This window comes from Paramisgurnus dabryanus, chromosome 17 (assembly GCF_030506205.2).
Source record: "Paramisgurnus dabryanus chromosome 17, PD_genome_1.1, whole genome shotgun sequence".
Classification (NCBI taxonomy): domain Eukaryota; kingdom Metazoa; phylum Chordata; class Actinopteri; order Cypriniformes; family Cobitidae; genus Paramisgurnus; species Paramisgurnus dabryanus.
Window position 1 is genome coordinate 9,653,428 of NC_133353.1, and position 22,646 is coordinate 9,676,073.

General features: G+C 38.9%; 1 protein-coding gene across 1 annotated transcript; it reads right to left on the bottom strand.

The window, feature by feature from the left end:
- Positions 1-133: 133 nt before the first annotated feature.
- Positions 134-21,226, bottom strand: eif2ak4 (eukaryotic translation initiation factor 2 alpha kinase 4). The gene is made up of 39 exons (XM_065275085.1): positions 20,994-21,226; positions 19,670-19,785; positions 19,461-19,563; positions 19,216-19,389; positions 18,929-19,009; positions 18,659-18,795; positions 18,457-18,557; positions 18,210-18,367; positions 17,505-18,040; positions 17,283-17,398; positions 17,037-17,191; positions 15,846-16,285; positions 15,689-15,761; positions 15,490-15,579; positions 15,286-15,408; positions 14,431-14,535; positions 14,250-14,313; positions 14,078-14,157; positions 13,884-13,985; positions 13,718-13,768; positions 13,156-13,392; positions 12,327-12,402; positions 11,664-11,785; positions 10,444-10,493; positions 10,182-10,347; positions 9,644-9,760; positions 8,969-9,034; positions 8,713-8,886; positions 8,499-8,633; positions 8,287-8,415; positions 8,061-8,189; positions 6,470-6,556; positions 6,285-6,394; positions 6,145-6,203; positions 5,767-5,870; positions 5,376-5,444; positions 1,860-1,904; positions 1,004-1,119; positions 134-352 (listed from the first exon to the last, which is right to left on the bottom strand). Exons 1-39 carry the CDS (start codon positions 21,090-21,092, stop codon positions 295-297), a joined length of 4,953 nt encoding a protein of 1,650 aa, XP_065131157.1. The 5' UTR covers positions 21,093-21,226; the 3' UTR covers positions 134-294.
- Between the last annotated feature and the right edge of the window lie 1,420 nt (positions 21,227-22,646).

The following is a 22,646-nucleotide window of genomic DNA, read 5'->3' on the forward strand; positions in this document are numbered from 1 at the left end:
CAAGTTGTTCTGATTGGTCTAAAATTAGTTTGGTTTAATTCAGTTAGCTTATATTAAGGGTTGGCTTCATGTTTAATTTTATGCAATGAGAAATGTGTTTTAATGTGTTATGTAAGAACAACAACAACAAGAGTTAAGGAAAATATTTGTATTTCAATTCAGTACTGTACAGTATTTTGTGTAAAGTGGTAAGATGAAAATAACATGATCTTTATATTGGTTTGATTACTGGACCCTATGAACACAATCAGCTTTGGCATAAACACTTTCTTCATTCATCAGCTTCATTTCTTCTCAAAGGAGAATCTTATAATAATCGTCTTTATAACTGTAAAGAACCACAACAGCGATCCTGTGAAGACAAAAACATAAAAACATTAAAACTCAACTCATGTCTCTCCTTCTCAATTAGATTTCTATTACAGGTAGAAATGTGTGTGTGTATAGTTGTTTTTGACAACAATGTTTTGTTCTATAATAGATTACAGCGATGAATATCTGGCTCACAAAATCTCCACTGTTTCTGAATTCAACTCGTTTGCAAATAAACATTAAATCCAGAATAAGAAACACACATCAGTCTTCACAGATAATAAAAAACAACTGCTGGACTAAACACAGTGACTAATGCACTTTATAATACACATTTATCCCAAAAAAATACAGATAGATGAAAAAGAAAACCTGATTGATGTGTGATTGTCTCAGTAGAGTTTGAGTAAAGCCACACAGGGATTTAAATGAAGATTTGTTCACAAGTTAAATATCTCATAAATGTTAAACTAAGCCTACAGCATAAACACATTAAGAGCGAGACTTCAACAAAACATTCAAACCGGATCAAACGCAGTCATTATTAGTGTACTATCTATTCAGTAATGTTTATCAGACTACTTGCTGGGAAAAAAGCTTTGACCAGAGCTGGGTTTATGGTCAGACAGCTGATGGATGAGTGGTTTAGTTAAATGGTTTGGTTAGTTACTGTACAGAAATAAACTTTTACCTTTTGATGATTTTGAAGTGATGGATCTGTTCACAGATTGATTTGAGATAACGCTGTTTGGGTAGACGAGTCAACAGCGCTTTTACACTCATGTTAAACTGTTCCTCGCTGTCAAACTGAGAGAAAATCAAAAACAACACATCACACATCTACAGACTGACATTTAATACATACACAACTGATAGAAATCTGTGACAAAACCTTAATGTTGACCATAATATTACAAATAGATCACTACTATAAAACTTTGTTTGTGCATCGTTGCATCCCAAATATGATGAATTATACCACAGGTCTGATGAATGCTTTATTCTGATTGGTTGAGAAATGTTGCACAGATATGCATTTTTTTGATAAATGCACACCTGACCTGACAAATGTCTTAAAATATCTACCAGAGTAATGTCATTGGTAACCGTGGTCTAAGAGGAATTAAAATGAATGCACACCTGCAGTGTAATGGCACTTCTGCATTATTTATAACTCAACGACCTTCTGTTAATTATTTCTTACATATAGATCTGATGGTGAACAAACACACAGATAATCCTGAAGAGAGTTTCTGGTGGTTTGATGTGGTTTTTAATTCAGTGTCATCGTTTCTAAATCAGTCTGGATTATATAAATGCACTACTGTGAGATCTTTAAACAGAAATGAAGAGATTGTGTTTGAAATGAACAAACAGCTCTTTTCTGTTTAATGTGACTCATGTGTTGGATATGTTCAGGGTTTCCCTCATAATAAGAAACATCCGGCTGTTTTCCCTTCAGGATTCCCTCTCTTATCCCGTCTACAGCAGTATTTCCAGTGGAATGTGATTTATTTACTCTGATCATAATGCAGGGCGGTACAAACCTCCAGAGAGAGGAAGTAGATGAGAGTTTCCTTGGCCAGGTCAACCTGTGGTGGAATGTGAAGGAGAGATTGAGACATTCACAGACACAATAGAGTTTCATTCTTAAAAACACACACACCCGCACGCACGCACACACAAGGGTGGTCCTTATAATGGGTCAATCATTTTTTTAAATGTTCAACTCTCAACACCTAAATGTGTTAGGATATTAATAAAAACACACTGTGCAAAATTTTGAATTGTTCCTAAAATATCTAGAGGTTGCTCAAAGCCTTTGAATATTTCCGAAATCACATATTTTGGCAAAAACTGTACCATTTAAAAACGCACACAGACATAAAATTGCTTCTTGGAGGATAACTTTGTTCCAGTTATTTGGTCCGAGAAACATTATAGCAGACTTGCCTCGTGTTGCTTCGGCCATTGTCTCAGTGTATATTTGTCTATTGTGCTACATTCACATTGAAGCTTTCTTGCTTTGAAAGACAAATCACAACTAAAACAGAAGTTTGAATTGCATGGAGCATGGTTAAATAAATCCAGTGCTCCCATAAGTATATATTATTAAACAATTATACATGCTAGCACAAAGTATCACATTATACGCAAATGTGTTAAAACGTCAAAGGTCTTGAGCAACCTCCAAATATTCATTAATATTGAAAAAATTCGGCCCAATTTTTTTATTTATTTATTCAAACATATTGGTGGGGTGAGAGCATGAACATTTAAAAGTTGAAAAATAAGGACCACCCTATAACACACATACACAAGCAGGCGCACACACAGACACACACAGACACACTGTACCCGTCAACAGGAAACATTTACATTTACAGGGCAGAAGTAAAGGTAAAAATGTGTTTGAAAGGAAACGCTTTGAGATGGATGTGAACGCTCTTTATGTTCCTGTTGACTGGAACTCTTTGTTTTTATCCTCACTGTCTGGAACATTTAATAGGAAGATGTTTCCTGCTTTCATCTATAAATCTATTTACAGCTAAAGTAGAAACTCCTAGAATAAATCTGACACATTCATGTGTGTTTTAAATCACATTTCAGTCATTTCAGGGTGGTTTCCTGGACAGGGATTATCTTAAACCAGGACTAGGCCTTAGTTTAATTAGGAAATATAACTAGTTTTAACAAACATGCCTTAATAAGAACATTACTTGTGTGCAGGGCTTGACATTAACACCCGCCAAATGCGGGTAGATTTTGGCTGTGGCGGGTAAGACAGCCAATCCCACTAGCCACTTTGGCAGGTTGAATATCATTTTTTAATTGTAGTTTTCTTAAAAGTTATGCGAAATGATTAACAATGTGCAATGCGACACCCGAAACTCCCATGAGCACTCTGCACCCAGCGCAACGCACAGAGACCGTTGGTTGAGACGCGCGCGCGATCAGCGGAGCGTTGCGGACCAAATTGCCACCTTCCAGAGAGCGCGCGAGAGGTGATGGATTTGCGAATGCACAGGGAACGCAGTCTGAGCGCATACACACTTCGGGAAAGATAAAAATATTGTATGGAAGTGATTGAAGAGATATAAATTGCGTGCACACTCTCAGGACAAGAGCGGAGAGAAATTCAGCACATACCTGAATGCACACGAAATCAAAGGAAACCCGCCAGCTGAGAGGTTCGCGCATCATTTTAATGTAGGCTACTTTGGGCAACAATAATTCCCTCTCGACATTTGTCAATAAAAGTCTTAAATCACTTTAAACAGAAACCATGATCAAGCTTATAAAATACAATATGCATAAACAAGTTGACAGTACAATTCATGTACATTTTTTGACAGTATTTTTAATAAATATTTAAAGTGGTTGTTGAGGGGTTTTGTGTTTATCTTTTCAGTTAATCTTCTACACCCCTGCTGCTCTGTTAATATATTCATTCAAAGTTAATCTATTTATGCCTTACTAGCATGTTTTTCATGCACCTAAATATATGATATGATCTGTACTGATATCCCTGGTGTATATACCAGCTAATAAATGTTGTCTTCATTTGGGTGCTCAGACTGCATTTGAAATTCAATCTGCATCTAATTTAGCTAAACCAAGTAAATTTGCTCGAATTAAAGTCATTTTAGGATGCCAAAGTCAAGTTTAATCATATCAAATTTATTTTATCAGCAACAAAATTGTGGCCAGTGAAAATGCTGAGTGGCTAATAACTTTGGAAAACAACTAGCCACTTTGGCTGGTGAGCAAAAAACTTAATGTCAAGCCCTGCTTGTGTGCATTTTGATGCAAAACAAAGGGCACTGTAGTATTTTAAGATGGGTCAATGCAAGTTGTTTCAGTTTGGACAGCTCTTTCATTTATTTTAGTCTAGGACTAGTCTAATCCCAGTCTGGGAAACCACCCCTTCAGGTTATTATAATAGCAGAGGATAATGTAGGGGTGTAATAATAAATCTCGACACACACTAATAATATCTGTCTGATATTGATTCTGAATCACAAAGGTGATTTTATTCACAGCTCTTTCATGTATAATGGCTCTTGATCAGAAGGAAACACTGTGAGTTTGAGTCGTTTAAAACATCAAACATAATTATTTGTAAATATTCTTTAATATCCTAAAAAATACCTGAAAAGGTTTGATAAACAGTGATGTAAATATGCTCTTAGGCAAGATGTGGTTTCTGGGGAGATAAGGGGGATTATCGTATTATACGGCTGTATAAAATAAAGATAATTTAATATAAGTAAAAACACTTCCACACAAAAGTGATAACAATAAACTTCCTCCTATGATTTTTTCAGAAATCACACCATGCTTATATAGGCATCATTCCTAGAGATGTATGTGTAATGGTTCTTCTTCTGCGGCTTATATTGAGTTTCTGCACCAGACGGCCCTCTGGCTTTTGGATGTAGCGGCATTTCACCATAAGGTGGTGTGTACAACAAAACATTTAAACGCAGCTAAAAATGCCAGGCAGACGCCGACTCTGAGCACTTCCAGCATTTTTTCAGCTAAGCACTTGGTGCTATGATGCTTTGATGTACTTCTGCTATAAGGTGACATTGACAAGCTGAGTGTTTCACACAAAGCTAAACATTTTTCAACTCTGGACTCTCAGCATTAAGCTTGAAAAAATGCAGACTGTGGGCACTCAGCGCGCAAAAATGCCAGCTGCTGGCGCTTTTGAAAAGCGTGGCGCTTCCATTGGAAACAATTGAAAACATATGCTGGGCACTGACGTAAACGCTTTGGTGTACACGCCCCTTAATTCAATGAGAAGCATAACCGCAAGATTTATGGTTTTATCCCAGCAGAGGATATTTCAGTCAGTCATTCATCCATCACATCTCTTACTCTACATTTATAATCAACTTCTTAACATGCACACACACAAAACCTGCTCAACCATCTGTGACAATCTCTAAATCATTTTCAATCTTTCAGCTTAGATAATTCAGACTGACAAACAGTTTTAAATTGATCAGTTTGTCAATATGATGGATTGAAAGCAGGAAGTGACATCATAGACTTACAGCTAACACTTCGATGTCACTGCTCTTGTTCTGTAAATGACTCCCCAGATTCTGCAGTCGTGTTTGGATCTGAAAGAGAAAAGAAAGAATAATGACTCCCATGATACAAACACACAGCTTTTTTTCAGATGTAATAAAGTTGAGCGCAGGCTTCAGAACGGATGAATGATTATTCAGTGAATTACACATTTATTGTGCTGAACAACGAGCAGTGAATGTTTCTCACGAGATCGTGACATCATGAACGAACAGCACGACACTTTCAAGTCTCTGAACTTCATCATCATTCAAAGGGAAGATTGTTGGAGTTGGAGATTGTGAGATATCAGGAGCGATGGTGAGGTAAACAACCTTCTCAATGAAGATTTAATAATACATGAGAGTCTCTGACCTGTGTCTCGTATCTCCTGCGGGCACTGGCGGAGATTTTGTCAGGTGAGATGAGATTCACATTCAAAGACATTGTACTGTTGTTCCCGTGGGATTCTGAGAGTCCTGAAGAAACAAACATCCAAACATCACACTGTAGAGCATCATCATCGTCATCATCAACATCTTCATCTTCTTACACTAACAAAATATCTAAACATTCATCTCTCTGAGGAGCTATAACATATATAGAACAGAACTGAAATAAATCTGCTACAAGACAAAACACATTCACAACAAAGAGATTGTATGTTTTCACTTTAAGTAAGTGTGTCTAATTGGTTCATTATGGTTCAACATTATTTTTATTTATTTATTAAAGACGAGGACTGAACACTACCTGAGTTTCCCAGCGATGACGTCTTTGAGTTTTGCAGAGAAACACTGTCAGATATTTCCCTGATGGACACAAACCAGATAGACTTTAAATATCTCCCGTGACACACACGTTCTCATCTTTAATAACATCATGACACACACCTGTTCCTCTCCTCTGAGAGTTTAGTTCGACTCTTCTGGATAAAATGATCCACCAGATCTGACTCCAGGATCCTCTTCTCTGACTGACGATCTTTCTCTAAAGACTTCACCTGTAAGACATCATCATGAAGATCTTTAGAGACGTGTGACTGCAGTCATTCCTCTTAATCTCTGTGATGATCTACCTTCAGGTGATTTCCCTCTTTATCTGATACCAGGATCATAAACGCTATTCCAGCTTGTCTGCAATGTTCCTGAAGAATCTCCTGAGACTGTCACACAAACAGAGAAAACGATCATTAAAACACATCTCTGTTAAAGCTGTAGTGTTTGTGATATAATATGAATATAGTCACATGTTCCCTCAAGTGAATTATTGCATTTACATCAACATTTCTTTCTTAGGATTGTCAGGAAACTAATAAACAAGTGTCACACTATCATAACAATCCCTTACTTGAATGAATCTATTTTACAGACAGACAGACAGACAGGTTAGAGGAAACACGACCTGATGTGTGAACGGAGGTCAACAGTATTGTCATTGAAAGCCTGCAACGTTTACACAACACTGATGTAGTGAAACAAGGTAAAGTTTTTGAAAAATGTTACATACACACACAACGCTGTCATAAAGATCCTGTACACGCATCTGCCAAAATGAATAAAACCATTGTTTTATCTTAGCCAGGCCAGTAGATGGCGATGTTACTTGGTAAAAAATACTAAACACATACATACATGCAAAAACTTTTTACAGAGCAATAAACACAAACTTATTACAGGCTTATTAATTAAACTTATTATTCATTACATAAGGTAATAATAGACCATTTCCTTCTAAAGGCAAATCCTAGGGTTGTAAATGGACATGAAAAACTGACTCTGGATCATTTCTGAGTGCACAATGTTTGAAAGCCAATGTTGACATTTGAAATCACCTAAACAAACACGCCCTGACCCCAATAGAACCTGGACCTTCTTTTGATAGACCCGCCCCACACATACGCAACCCCGGCAAGGATGTCGGTTAGTGGACACGCCCCTTATTGCTGATTGGCTACAAGTGTGTTTTGGTACTCAGCCCGACTCCCTTTTCCAAAGCGTTTTTCAAACATTGTGCACTCCGCCTTTAACATGTATTCGATGGTACCTTTTAACACATGCACATAATGTCACTGCTATCACAGATTCACATTTATGTAATTTACACCAAGGCAACCAGGTATGATTTTCAAAAACTTCTACTTTTCAGGAACCCAAAATGTCATCATCATGTAAACGAACAGCCAAACCTCATGAAAACATCACAGTTTACGGTTAAAATCAATGTGTAAATGGCCTTTTAGTCTAACCAAAACTCTGATGATTCGCCTGTGTGTGTGTGTGTGTGTGTGTGTGTGTGTGTGTGTGTGTGTGTGTGTGTGTGTGTGTGTGTGTTGGCTTTAAGCAGGAGTCCAGCAGTGTTTGTGCTGTGGAAAGTTTCAGCAGATGTAAATGAGGTCTTATGTTTAACCTCAACACCTCACAACATAACTGTTGGGTTTATAGACACACAAACTTTAAATATGCTTCACTGATCTCTGGTCAGCTGTTTATACAACACAACTACATTGTGCATGAACATCTCTCAAGAGAACCTTAAACTACACAACTACAGCGAGCACAAATAATAACCAATATAATGGGTTCAGGGTCACAAAGAGTGAAGACACAATAACTATTTAACATCAAATAATAAAAACATGTTTAAGAGGAGCAGAAGATGAAAGTGACCTGTGAAACGTCATAGACGATATCAGAAGAGACTCCGGCCGTCCAGAGTTTCTGAGTGATTTTAATGGCTCTGCTCATAGATGTGTGACCTACTGGAACAACCAGAACATCACACGAGCTCACAGCGGGCTGACGGACAAACAAAAAAACAAACAAACACAAGTCAATAACATTCACTCATCCATGCAAAGATAAACTAACAAATAATCATGTGTGATTTACTCACCGGTTCTTCCATGTTCGCCACAGCAGAGCAGATCTTATCCAGAGCGATGCTCGCGCCCACCGCAGACGGCACATGACCACCTGCTGACGGCATATGACCAGCGGCTGACGGACCACGAAACTCCACGATCTGAGAAATAAAGTCAAGATTTACAGTTTTACCAAATCCTCATTTTCAATGAACGCTTTCAAATGTAAAATCAAGCAGATTACCAAGTGATCATAACGTCCTCCCGCTGCCAATATATCAGGTACGGTGCGTTTGCGTTTCCTGATAAACGCCACAAACTGAAAGATGATGCCGGAGTGAAGCTGAACTTTATAGACCAGGCCAGGATTCACCACCACCTTTAATACAAACACAAGAAACATCAACTCATCACATCAATCGAGAAAAAACCTCATTTACAGTCACATGAATGTCCACCTGTAGCTTCACGCTCAGTTTCTTCAGCAGGTTCATCACTTCTTCAAGATCTTTCTGTGCTTGTTTTGCCATCTGTGTGACCGCTGAGCTTTTCTGTTTGATGAGTGAATCGATGAGAGGACTGAGATCCTGCAGACTCCCCTTCTGCTCGATGTATTTATATAACATCTGTAACTGAGACATTATCATGTGACGTATGAATGAAGCGCTCCATACACACCACATCAGCATTAAGAGTTTACTCTCTTTAACTTACACTGTTGTTAGATAATGACAGGTTACAGAATTTAGCCTCCACTTCACGCTTTGTCAGTTTTTCGCTCTGAGACAGAAATATATGAGGAGTTACATAACAACACATGAACCCAATGAACCACACAGGATATTTACTTCATCATTCAGTCCTTATTTTTCCACCCCTGTCACATTTTATCCAGAGAGACTAACAGTACACCTGAGGTGAGTTTATGAGAAATAAAGCTGTGATTTAGGCGTTGTCAGGGTCAGGTTGAGCTACGGGACAGAGGAAATCCTGCTTTCCATTACATGAATGTCTGAATATCACAGACACAGGATGGGCTTTATTCTGCTTTGTTTAGTGTTACACACCGTACACGGATACACATTCATCCCTAAAACATGAGTTGTGTGTGTGTGTGTATGTGTGTGTGTGTGTGTGTGTGTGTGTTTGTGTCTGCATGCTTGTGTGTCTATGTGCATGCGTGTCTGTCTGTGCATGCATGCACGTGCATGTGTGTGTGTGTTTGTGCATGTCTGTATGCATGCGTGTGTGCATGTACGCATGTTTGTGTGTGTCTGTGCGTGCATGCATTTGTGTGTATGTGTGCAAGTTTGTGTTCATGCATGTCTGTGTGTGTGCGTGTGTGTTCATTCGTGTCTGCATGCATGCATGTGTGTTTGTGTATCTCACCATAGCATCACACAGTATGTTGGAGGCTTGTGTGAGTTTGTCTTCAGGAACTCCACTGTGCAACAGAACAGCTTTCAACAGACTTGTGTGATTTAGACAGATGACGTAGTTTCTGTCCTGCAGTCAAACACACACACACACACACACACACACACACACACAGATAAAAAGACAATATCAGAAAACCTCTGTCAACAGGTGTTGTTCTAACATTGTGAAAAGTAGCAACTTGGTGGGCTTTGTGTTTTTGTATAGCTCAGTGGTAAAGCATTCTGTTTGCAACACAAAAGGTCATGGATTCGAATCCAGGGAACTAAAATAAGTCATTTTGGATAAAAGCATCTGCCAAATGCATAAATATAACACATGTGTATAGCATATTATTCATATAAATATAATTTGGTATATTAGCATTTCTTGTATTATTGCCTCCCTATGATAAATTGAATTTATAGTTATGTCACTTTGGACAAATGCATCTGCTAAACGCCTAAATGTAAATGTAAAGATTCATCAGACAAGAAAACAATGTTTGTACCTGTAGAGCACTGAACTCGGCAATGATCTCAGAAACGGTGTAGATGACCTCAGCGTCCGGCAGAAGGCTGCTCATGGGAATGATGATGTCAAACGCACACTCCAGAAGTTCTCGAGGATGAGCTCGGTCCCACTTTCGTGGTCTGAACACTCGCTCTATACTGTACCTATAGAAACAAACATCAATACAGTCACATCAAAATACAGACTGTTTATACATAATCATAAACATAAAGACATACACAGTACAAACATGTAAGCACCTTTTAAGATGTGTGATGTTGTTCCTTGCTATGAATCTGGCAAAGGGAAGCTGATGTAAGAGAAACACAGAGAATCAACTTAATAAAGACTAAATCGATCTAATATATGAACAGTGCCCTGCAGTAAAGACAAGAACGCTCAGTTTGCTGTGGAGACAAACATTTGTATGATAAACATATGAGCCAAAAGTACAGATTGTCACATTTTATTAACCTTTGATTATGTTTCATAGCGCTGCAACTAACCATTATTTCCTATAAATCAACTTCCTAATTCTAAAACTGACATGTTTTCTGAAAACCCTTCATCTGTTACATTGGTATATAGAAAACAAGGTCTACTTATTCTTTAAGAGATGTAGAACATCAAGAAAATTATGAATAAAATAAAATCAAAATAGCCGTCACAAAAACTATAAAAGACAACTAAAAAGATTTTCCAGTTAGCTTAAAAATAAGGTAGTTTTCCACTAGTTTCCTCCATTGATACCAAAATACATCAATAATTCTCTAAATATGCAAACTTTAGACGTTATTTGCATTGTTTTAAAATATTAAAAGGAGTCACACAACAGCTTGCATGAATGAATGTGTTTATTTCTTTAACAGGTTTTGATAACTGGACTAATATTCAATCTGAAGATGTGGACTGGAGTGTTTGTATCAAATTCATTGCATGGTTACTCCAGACTAAATAGGAATTTTAAACAAAAATGTGATCTTAAGCTTTTTACTTCACCTTCATGGCAATTTTTTGTCTTTTCTGCCCTGTACGGATAGCTTTAAATCATATCCATATCAAGACGCATGTCGATAGGCGCGTGAACTGCATGCGGAGCTGCACAGACCGACTGACAACTGAAATGAAAGTATTGTGAGATCAAACTGCTTTATGCGTTATGCTTTTGAATGGCTCTCGTGGCACAATGATGTCACTCGCCACTTAGTCTGTCCAGGGCTGCATTAAGGAAAGAGCAAGGGGGCCCCCTAGTGGTTCAGGGCCCTACACAGCTTGCGTACCCTGCGTATAGGGAGGAACGGCTCTGAGGTGGTGTGTATGTTAAAACAGGTGAAAAATACTAACTCCACAGCAAACAAAGCAATGTTACCCTTGCTGGCACAATACTTATGGGAGGGCACTGTATGTGTATATATTCTGACTGTTCAATGGTCCAGTATAGAGGCTCTTTATAGTCATTTATCAAATGATTTGTGCTCACACGCAGGTCATACGGCAGAGACACCAGCATTCCACTGTGATCCATAAAACTCGCTGTCTCACATCCATCATACAGACGCCGATTCCTGGGCAACAACAGCGGAGTCTGTATCCGTACTGCACCTGAGAAAGACAGACACAGAGAGGGAGAGAGAGAGAGACAGATATTGCTTAATCTTCATTTTATGAGCTGGAATATTCAGAGTGGTGCTTTTAACATACGTGTGACCCTGGACCACAAAACCAGTCATACGGGTCAATTTTTTTAATTGAGATTTATACAGGACAATATTTGGCCGAGATACAACTATTTGAGAGGGTGCAAAAAATTTAAATATCTAAAACTCCTGATCAGAGGAAGACTAGTACTTACAATAGGACATTTACAAACAATCTTTATGAAACATGATCTTAATATTCTAATGATTGTTGGCATAAATTAAAAAAATCTATAATTTTGACCCACACAATGTATTTTTGCCTTTTGCTACAAGAATACCTGTGCAACTAATGACTGGTTTTTGTGGTCCAGGGTCACATATAATTATGTGTGTGTGTTGTTTGTACTCTATGTATATATGCAGAATATGTTCATATTGTATGTAATGAGTTGGAGCAGATGAACAGGACATTTGTGACTTATGAAGCTGTTGTGACCGCTCACCGTGTCTCCTGAAGATTCTGGTTATGGTCTCATACACGTACTGCTGGAGTTTAGCGCTGGTGAAATTAAAAGTGCCCTGCAGAACAACAAAATGAGAGGAACAGAGAAGCATTGATATGAGATGGATTATAGAAACCAGATGCACAGGACACACAGAGAAATAAATAACACCACAGCGCCACCTGCTGACAGCTGCAGACTCGTGCAAATGCAACCTGACTCATGCAAACCTTCATGTACAACAGCAAGATTTTATAACTGGTTGATATGATCCATTTATTAATCCCTTCATTTATTATGCATATAAAGTCAATATGAAATTTAAAAAATGACCTTATTTACTCTTTAATAATACCTGTGTGCACAAAGTTCATATGTGTTACAGGACTCTGGAGAATAAAACAGAGCTACACAACACAACAGAAGTAAAGTCAGCAGCAAAGTCACAACATAAGTTATCCTTTGATTTAATGTTGGTGTAAATACTGTTAACATGCACTTGTAAGATCATTCTACTAATGGCCTCAATTTTAATATTTATTTATTACATATTTTTATATTAGCTTGGTTTCTTTAATCAGTGTTGACATTTTGAACAATGATAAAGTAAGTAAGTAAGTAATGATAAAACATATCAACAAGTAAAATAAAATAAAATCAACAATTAAAACAAGAAAGTTTTAAGTAGACTATATCAAAAAAGTAGCCCTCCAGATTGATTTGTCCATTGCTCCCAAAAAGGTTGGAGACCTCTGATATAAACTGAGTCAAAGCACAACCTGAGGGTCACACAAACTGATTTCAGCCCCAAGCGTTATGCCTTTTGTACCTTGAGTATTTCGGTGTCATAGGTGAAGTCCATGACGGGAGAGATGTTTTGGGAGAACAGCTGGTTGACCATGGTGCGGTAGGCTTTCCCATTGATGTTGGCCATGGTGTGCTGTAGGACCTCATGAAGTTCAGACTCCTCCATCTGTGAAGGAGGCAGCAGATCGCTCTTCAGAAGCTCCACAGCTGTGGGTCGCAGCGCTGGATCGTGACTCAACAGCCAGCTGATTACCTTTCTCTGAGGAGAGAGGAATTATGGGTAGGGTTGTACTTGCATTGATCCACAACATGCACAGATAATTTTTTGATCCTTCAAAATAAATCCAAGAGCTGATAAGTGCAAATATCTGGATTCTGCTTGTGCATGTTTGTATATGATGTAGTTCATATAAATTTCCCAATAATTCCCATACATTTTCCAATATGGAATATTTCCAAAATTCCCCAGATTACGTTCCCATGGAAAGTTTCGGAAAACGTTCCGCCCCTTTGCAACCTTAATTATGTGTAATACTACCATCATCAACATGACAAACATTACTGAGGTATTAAATGACCTTTACCTGCGTTCCACTTTCATACTGAGAGAAGTCTTCAGGAAAATCAATGGACTCCTGTGGGAGAAACACAGACGAGAAGATGATGAAGACTCAACACAGCTCAGCTCTGGACACTTTATTTTATTTACAGAGAATAAAAACTATTGGTTGTGTGTTGGATGCGACTCACCTTCCTCAGCTGACTGAGCACACAGATGCGTTCAGACGCTGTACTCATGGGTCTATAGGACATCTCGAACAGGATGATTCCCAAACTAAACAGATCTACTTTCTACACACACACACACACATAAACATCAACAATCACATCAACACAACATCTGTCAATCGTGAAACATAATGTATGAGTTCAACTCTTCACACCTGGTTGTAAGTCGCTTTAGTGTTTCCTTGAACTTCTGGACCCACATATAGAGCCGTGCCGACCATCCCCGTCATGTTATCTTCCCAACACGGATAATAAACAACGGTTTATTTCATATCATTATCAGTTCATTCATCTATGGCTGTGCTGAAGTATTTACATGGATTTTACCTGATGGATCTGGTTTGGGAACAAATCCTGAACTGGTTTCTTCTGCTTCTTGTTTACTGGCAGCCTGAAACAACAAACGCTAAAATATTAAAACAAGACTGAATGAATCAAACATAAACATTGACATTAACAATAACACTGAAGAGAAATGAATATGTTTTTATCTTGACACATGCAGTACCACATAAGCTGGGTGATCTGTCGCCAAGCCAAAGTCTCCGATCTTCACGTGATCCTGAGAGTCCAGAAAGATGTTGACAGGCTTCAGATCTCTGTGTATCATTCCCTAAAACAAAGATCAGACATTATAAAATCTTATCTTATCAAATCATCTAATCTTATCTAGTGAAACTATCATCTTTTTTACCAAAAAAATAACACAACTCTTAAACTACAACTTCTTGTCTTGCAGTAGCCGTGTGATGCGCCAGCATGAACTTACATATTATGTAATCCCTTTGATAGGTCACAGGTTGAATATGTGAAACACACACTTGAGGACCACTTTAAACAATAAACTGACACAAAGACATTAATTATTATAATTCTTTATACAACAACATCTGAACGCTCCTCTTGTAAACACTGGAGCGCTTGTTTCACATGTGTCATACGTGACCTTTCCACGTGATTACATAAACCGTAAGGTCACGCTGGCATCACACAGATGGTGCAAGACGAGAACTTGTGGTTAAAAAGTAATTTTTTTAGTGAAAATGAGGACGATTTCTCTTGTTAAGACCCTTATGCCTTGGTTGGGATTGTTTAGAGTTCTTTGAAGCTGCATTGAAACTGTAAACTGTCCACTAAAGTCCACTATATGGAGAAAAATCCTTTGACAAAATTTCCTTTAAAAACTTAATTTCTTCTCGACTGAACAAAGAAAGACATAAACATGTAGGATGACATGGAGGTGAGTAAATGATATTTTTCTTATGAAAGATTTTTCACTGCACCTGACAGAAGTCATCTGATATTCATTAAATAACATTCACACAGATGATGCCGTTCTTAAAGTATTAATCAGTTAAATCACCTGTTCATGAATATACGCCAAACCATCCAAGATTTCCCTGAAGAGTCTCCAGAGTCGACTGGCGTCTTGATACAAACACTGATCGATTGTGTCTCTTAAAGTGCTTTTCTCACAGTACTCCATCTGAAGAGAAACAAACACAATTCAGTTCACACATCAGATATTAGTAAAGATGAGAGAAGCGTGTTTGTATCCCATCAGCACCTGAATATAAAGGTAATGTGCCGTCTTCTGGAGAGCTTTCTCTCCTGAACTTTCTGATGTAGCCGCTGCTTTACCACCACTGGGCTCCTCCTGTGATCACAACACACAAACATTATATACTGTACATATACATATGATATATTCACATCAGAAGTACATTTAAAAACCCTTCTGTTGGAAAGTCCTTCACTACTAATACCTGTGAGAAGCTCCCTCTGCTGACATCACCGTTATCAAAGATGATGTCACTCTCGGAGTCACTGTCAGGAGGGCTGTGTGTCATAAAAAACAGAAGCAGGTCAACAATCAGCGGTTAATAAAGACAAACCCAGTATCAGTGTGGATGTGAATCTCACAGGAAGGAGGGACCAAACACATCAGCCTCTTCATCATCATCATCATCATCCTCTTCATCATCCGTGGAGTGTGCAGCACTGCATTTAGCGCTGGATGATCTCTCCAATGATGTGCTCCACTCCACTGAGCTGGTGAGGACCGGCGGAGGGGCGTCGTCCTCGATGTTGTCCGTGAGGCAGAGTTTGTTTTGCATTGACTGAGCGGCGGGTCGCGGAGGTCGTTCGGGAGCGCTCGGAGTCTCGGAGCTGTCGCTGTTTGACGCACCAGTCGTGGGTGTCTCGTGTCGCTCTATCCACGCGTTATAGTAACGGACAATGTTCTCATGGTTGAGTCGGGAGAGCAGGGTCACCTCACCTTTGATTCGACGAAACTGTTTACTGGCTGGGTTAACCTGGATCCGCTTAACAGCGTAGTAACAACCATCTAATTTATTCTGCACCTATGGACACAAGAGAGAGAAAACATTTAAATATAAATGTCACAGCCTCACTTCATGATGTTTAGATTTCAACACGTTACTGATGATGATTTTAAGCAGCTATCCTTTAAGGCCACATTTACATTGCAACTCAATTCAGATTTTTTCCCCCTTATGTGGTACAAATCGGATCTGAACCACGGACATGCAAGCAGGAAAAAGGCGCATAGATTCCAATATTCTCAGATCAGTTTCAGGTCTCATTCATGTGTGGAAATAAACATGATATGAATCTGATACATGCATTCGTGTCCGCAATGTGGACGGATCAGATATTCACATGTCAAGATGCTGGCAAATGAGAAGAAATACGACTCAATGGAGAAAGACGACTCCACTTAGTGAAGTAATGTTGAAGTTTTTAAGTCCTTTTGCAGAAATTAAGCTTTAAAATCTTGTGTAATCATTTTGTCTGTGTCCATTGCATATTGCAACATTTTACTTCCTCTGTGGTTTAAACAGTTAAGGGTCTGTATGTCTACCTTGAATTGTTTTTCAAGTGTTTGGTGTTAATGCAGATATTGGATACGAGTCGCTTTTAAAAGATGATCTAAGTGAGTGGTCAAATAAATCAGATACAGACAACAAATCATAATTGGGCATCAAGATATGCAGAGTAAACGTCTCGTTATTACATCATTTCTACAGACACCTTTACAAATAAATGCACTGTTTAAGACCATAGGGGATAAATCTGGATAAATCTTTATACCTTAATAACAGCACCAAACGCTCCTTTACCCAGCAGCTGCAGTTCTGAGAACTCATTATAGTAGCGTGAGAGGCGTTTCTGTACCTCCATACTGAAGGGGGCGCTCAAGAGGTGACTGTAAGGAACAACTGTCGAGGCAAAGTCAACACCTGTGTCTAAAAAACAGAGAAGAAAAATGATTGTAGTGATTTGTGTCATAGGTTAAGTACTGATGAGTTTGTGTGTGTCTTTGTGTAAGCGAATCACCCTCTGGGCTGGACTCAGAACACGGCAGGGCGGTTTTGGGTGATGGTGGACGAAGGAACGAATGATCCAGCAACTGTTGAGTGTGCCAACGGTCTACATCATTGAGACACACACACCTGTTAAACACACACACACACATTCAAACAATACATAGCGAAGATTAAATCTCAATGTTTTCATGTGATAGTTACCAAGCTTCAGTTCTGCATAACAAACACTGACCTGTTAAGAAAGTCCTGCAGGTCGGCTGGTAGAGATGACGGGACAGTGACGGGATATTCCTTCACCTCTCCACCCTGAGCCAGAGCGAGCAGAAGCAGCCCTAAACTCCAAACATCGCCCTTCTTACCCAGACGCGTTGGCATCGTGTCCTCGCTGAAGCGCACGTGACCCTGCTCGAAGATGTCCTCCTTACAGACATCAGACAGACGTTTGGCCAGACTGTAGTCCGCCAGTCTCACGTCACCTCGAGCGTCCAGGAGCACGCAGGACGCGTTCAGCTGTTTATGGACCACAGAGTTACTGTGCAGATAATCCAGAGCGCTCACCAGCTGGACAGCGTGATGGCGCAGTTGATCGATGGGCACCGGAGAGTTACTGGAAATGTTCTGGGCCAGACTGGATCCGGGAACATGTTCTGCCAGTAGATCCACCACCAGACAGTCGTCCCGCTCGCTGCAGCTCAGCCCCTGATAGTGGACCAGATTAGGGTGATGTAGCTTCAGCAGTGAGTTCAGTTCACTTTCTGCACCGTGAATCTGGATCAGAGGAAAAATCACTGGAGATGAAAATGGGTGGAGCTTATACATGACTGAATATTATTATTGAATTTCACAGACATATGTGTCAGATATATGAGGTCATTTTACAGAGGATGGTTTTTAATTTTACAGTAAAATATTTTATTAAAACTCTGATCTGTGTCACCTGTTTTTTACACTTGTCTATCTTCTCTTTTTCCTGGCTGGTAAAGAATTTTCCGACGGTCTTGTTCCAGCAAAGGATCCACTCGTAAACAACGGCAAAATCTCCAGAGGTGGAATTAAAAGCGTAATACACACTGCGGCCCGAATGTTCACTCTTACCTAACACACACACACACACACAGGTGTGTATAAACTCATTGTGTCAAAGTCAAATGAATCAGGAGTCAACAAGTTACACACAATCTTACCAATGCACTTTCCTCTGTGAACTATGACCTCTCCAAGAGAACTATTACTGAAGTGCAGGACATCCTGCTGTCGTTGATTCTCTTCATTGTATGTGTCACGCCTTGACAGAGACAAGAAAACAAAACTAACAAACTTGACATCTACAGACCTATGATTATGTTTTTAGTATATTTATAAAGACATCTATGGCTGTGATCAGACCTGTGTCTACTGCTGGACGTCGTCCGTCGTCGGTTTGCAAGCGTTTTCTTGACATCAGCAGGATCAGCAGGTGAAGAAGCAGGTGAGGATGATGTTTGTCTTTCTATATCAGGTTGAACTGTGACCTCCATACGCTCCTGAAACATTCAAACATCAAACTGTATAATGAATGTTCTCCCGAACACCTGCATCAACAGACGTGACACCGGCAGCAGATAATAAAATGTCTGAATATTTCATTTTGATCCAGGAGAAGAAGAAACACCTCACCAGTTTGGCCATCTCCTTCTTCTTCTTCTCCTCTCGTTTCTCTTCCTCTCTTCTGTGGATTTCTGCAAGAATCTCATTTTGCTGTGCAGGATGGAAAAGTTTTAATACAGTAAATATGATCACACGTGATGGTACGCTGTACTGTAAATGACAGGAAATCATTTGAGGAAGTTCTGCAGTGTGGAATTTAAAACGGCTCTTTCCTAATTCTTTCAAAATTATTACCATTTTAAATTAACTAGTGAAGGTTAAAGAGGCGTGTAAACTGAGAACAGGAAGTGATGTACCATCTGTTCTTCTTGTTTGCGGCGCTGGTCCATCTTCTGCTGCTCCTCCAGAGCCAAACGCTCCTGTAACCGCCGCTGGTTCTTCAGCATCTCTTCATGGAAGGAGCTCGATGGAGGAACATTGTGTTCGGTCAGAAAACACTGAACATAATCTGCCAACTCATAGATCATCACCTGGAACAGAAAACGTGACATCACAAATCTGCTCTGTCACGTGACTCGGCGACTCGTGTACATCTGCTCACCTCTCCGCATCGCTCTTTAGCTAGTTTCTGGAGCTCCAGGTGAAGGTTTTGGAGTTTGTCAAGAGAGAGACCTTTAGCGTTTTTCAGTTCTAACTCTGGTGGCCTGATGTCACACACACAAGATATTTTTTGCTTTATCGGTATGTTACAGTCTTTGCGCTGCTATGACAGAAATCCTAATCAATCACATCATGTGTCACATCACTCACACGTCAGGATATGTAGCTGGACATTTGACCTGCAGGTCCACAGAGACGTAACTCATCTGTCCATAACTCAGACCTTTAGGACGCAGGTAAAGGTGCATCTCTGGAGGTCTCCAGACCTACAAACACAACACATAAACTCAAATCACAGATGAGAAAACTTCTGTGACAGTATCATGATTGTACGTTCGACACAGTATTTTGACAAGTTCACAACAACATAATCATTTTTATCTAGATCAGATTTTTATATGGGCAAGTTCATTAACTCTTTCCATGCCAGCATTTTTTTTTAAAGTTGCCACCCAGAGCCAGCTTTTTTATGATTTTCACAAAAGTTTAATGCCTTCCAGAAAAATGTTCTTCTTTAAATTTATAAACATTCAATATATCAAAGGAAAGAACAGAGCCTATGTGAAGGACTTTGTTAGATATCAAAAACATACACAAAGTTTTACTGTTTTTGGATCAGTAGAGACTTTAGTGTTTTATAAGTTGCATTAAAGTGGAAACATGGATTAACGTAAAAACTCATCATTGGCAGGAAAGGGTTTTCTCTTAATTGACAAAATAACTCAACAATGACGAAATAGAATTAAAGGGTACATTTCACAAGACTTTTTTACGATGAAATCTTTGGTGTCTCCAGAGTACATATGTGAAGTTTTAGCTCAAAATATCATATAGATCATTTATTATAACATGCCATTTTTGGGTGTGTCCTTTAAAATGCAAATGAGCTGATGAAATGCAAACACTGATTGCATTAATGGTGGTTTATTGAAATTGAAACTCAATTGTGTGGTGAATTATTTTCTCTCTCTGCACTAAATGGCAGTGCTGTGGTTGGATAGTGCAGATTAAGGGGCGGGATTATTATAATAAGATCCCCTTTTGACATCACAAGAGTAGAGTAGGCAAATTTCAATGACCTATTTTTTGCATGCTTGCAGAGAATGGTTTACCAAAACTAAGTTACTGGATTGTTATTTTCATATTTTTTGTCAGATTTTCATGATATGTCCCCTTTAAAAAAAGTCACGACTATAAGATCAATACTTCCTATACATTTCAAAAACTCATCAGTAAACATCAAACTGGAGAATGAGTCTAATACAGAAGTTACAGTAAGAAAAGCAATTTGTTTAATCTTAAGAAATACTTTGAAAACAAGCATGATGAAATATATTATATGCAAGGGGAAGAAATCCTGACTAACATCAGAAGAGTAATGAATGAAGGTGTGTTCTTGAATCAACAGAATCCTTTAATAAATCTGACATTAATAATGCAGCACGAATGAGATGTTATGACGTGTTAAAAATACCTTCCACGGGTGCTGTCGTCTGATGTCTGAGAAATCATCTCCATATATCGATGAAAGCGCCTCGAGCTCGTTCTCCTGTCGCACTGAATAATCATTCATCCTGCATTATGAGTCCGTCACAACAAACTCATTCACCGCACACAAACACTGCAAAAACATCAATAAAACAAGACATGTGCAGGTATGAAATCATAACAGCTGTCGCGTGGCAGCGTCACCGATCCCACCATCCAGCGTCGCTCTGATGACGTGAGGTGCGCGCAGCAGTACCTCAGACTGACGCATGAGGGGGTGCTGTACATACTGGCCGCTAACAGCGCCGCCATATTGCAGAGGTCAAGAACGGAAGAGCTAACATTAGTATCTAGCACAGTAACATTAATGATTTCTCAGCAAATTCTGCATCTCATCCTACTTGAACTTGCAATCTCGATTTTTGACATTAAAAGTTATTATTGTCGTTAAGAATTGTAAAAATAGTAAGGGTTTATTTCTTTGCTTAATACATTGTGATGATGTCTCTAATAGTACTTAAAATGTACATGATTAGAAAAACACTTAGTTTTCTTTACAAGTACTAAACAAATCTAAATAGTGGGTTTTTAGGGCTCATTTGTACGTGTTCATAGGGCAGTCTCGACCTCCCCAATATGGCGGCGCCGTTGGCGTCTCGCAGCAACGGGACAAAGCGGTCAATGCGGCGTCTGCGTATGGCGCTGTTTCACACCAAACACACTGATCTTCTCACTGATCCTCTTTTACATAAATTATAGCCACTTGCAATGTCTTTAAATTTCTGACACATGACTTGGATTATGAAGTGGATCATGTTTTAAAAGTGCACACAAACACAAGCTTCAACTATATGTTTAAGACTTGCTATCCAGACATCAGTTCTCCAGTTTTTATAGTCTAATTTTACCTGTTGCATATTAAATAAAAAAATCATAAAATATTTTTGATATATTAACTAAGCAATAACTGACTAACTATTTTCCAATAATTCAAAGGACCGGAGTCAATTATTTCTCTTTTACCATGGTTACCAAAAACTTTGCTCTGGTGCCTATTTTTAAGACATTTCAAAGGTTATGTGTGCGGTTTACAAAAAAATAATCAACACCCATGAAACATTTCTCAGCCAATCAGAATAGAGTATTCAACAGGCCCGTGGTATAATGTCATACCATTATGTGATTCTGGTATTTCTGTGTGAAAAGTTACATTTTATCACTGTAAATGCATGTATTAGATGGTTGCATTGCATAAAAACAATTTCTAACTGTTTTTAAAAGTGAATATACAAATTTCAAACTTTTTTCAACTCGTGTAGGGCAGCAGATCCCAAACTGGGGGGCATGAGCTGGTGGCACGGGGCCCCAGTTTTATGACATTTTATAAAATACATGATCATAAATGACCAACCAACAGCACAACAGTGTGTCATGTTTTATTTTATTCAGATTAAAGTTTGAGATCATTTAAAGTCATTAATTGTTTTTTTTGGGGGGGGGGGTGCAAAGAGATGCATCCTACACAAAGGGGGGAGCACTCTGAAAAGTTTGAGTGAGAACCACAGGTGTAACGGTCTTACACCAGATTTAAAATCAATGGCTTTATCATTATGTAAATTATTTTTTCTGAATACATCCC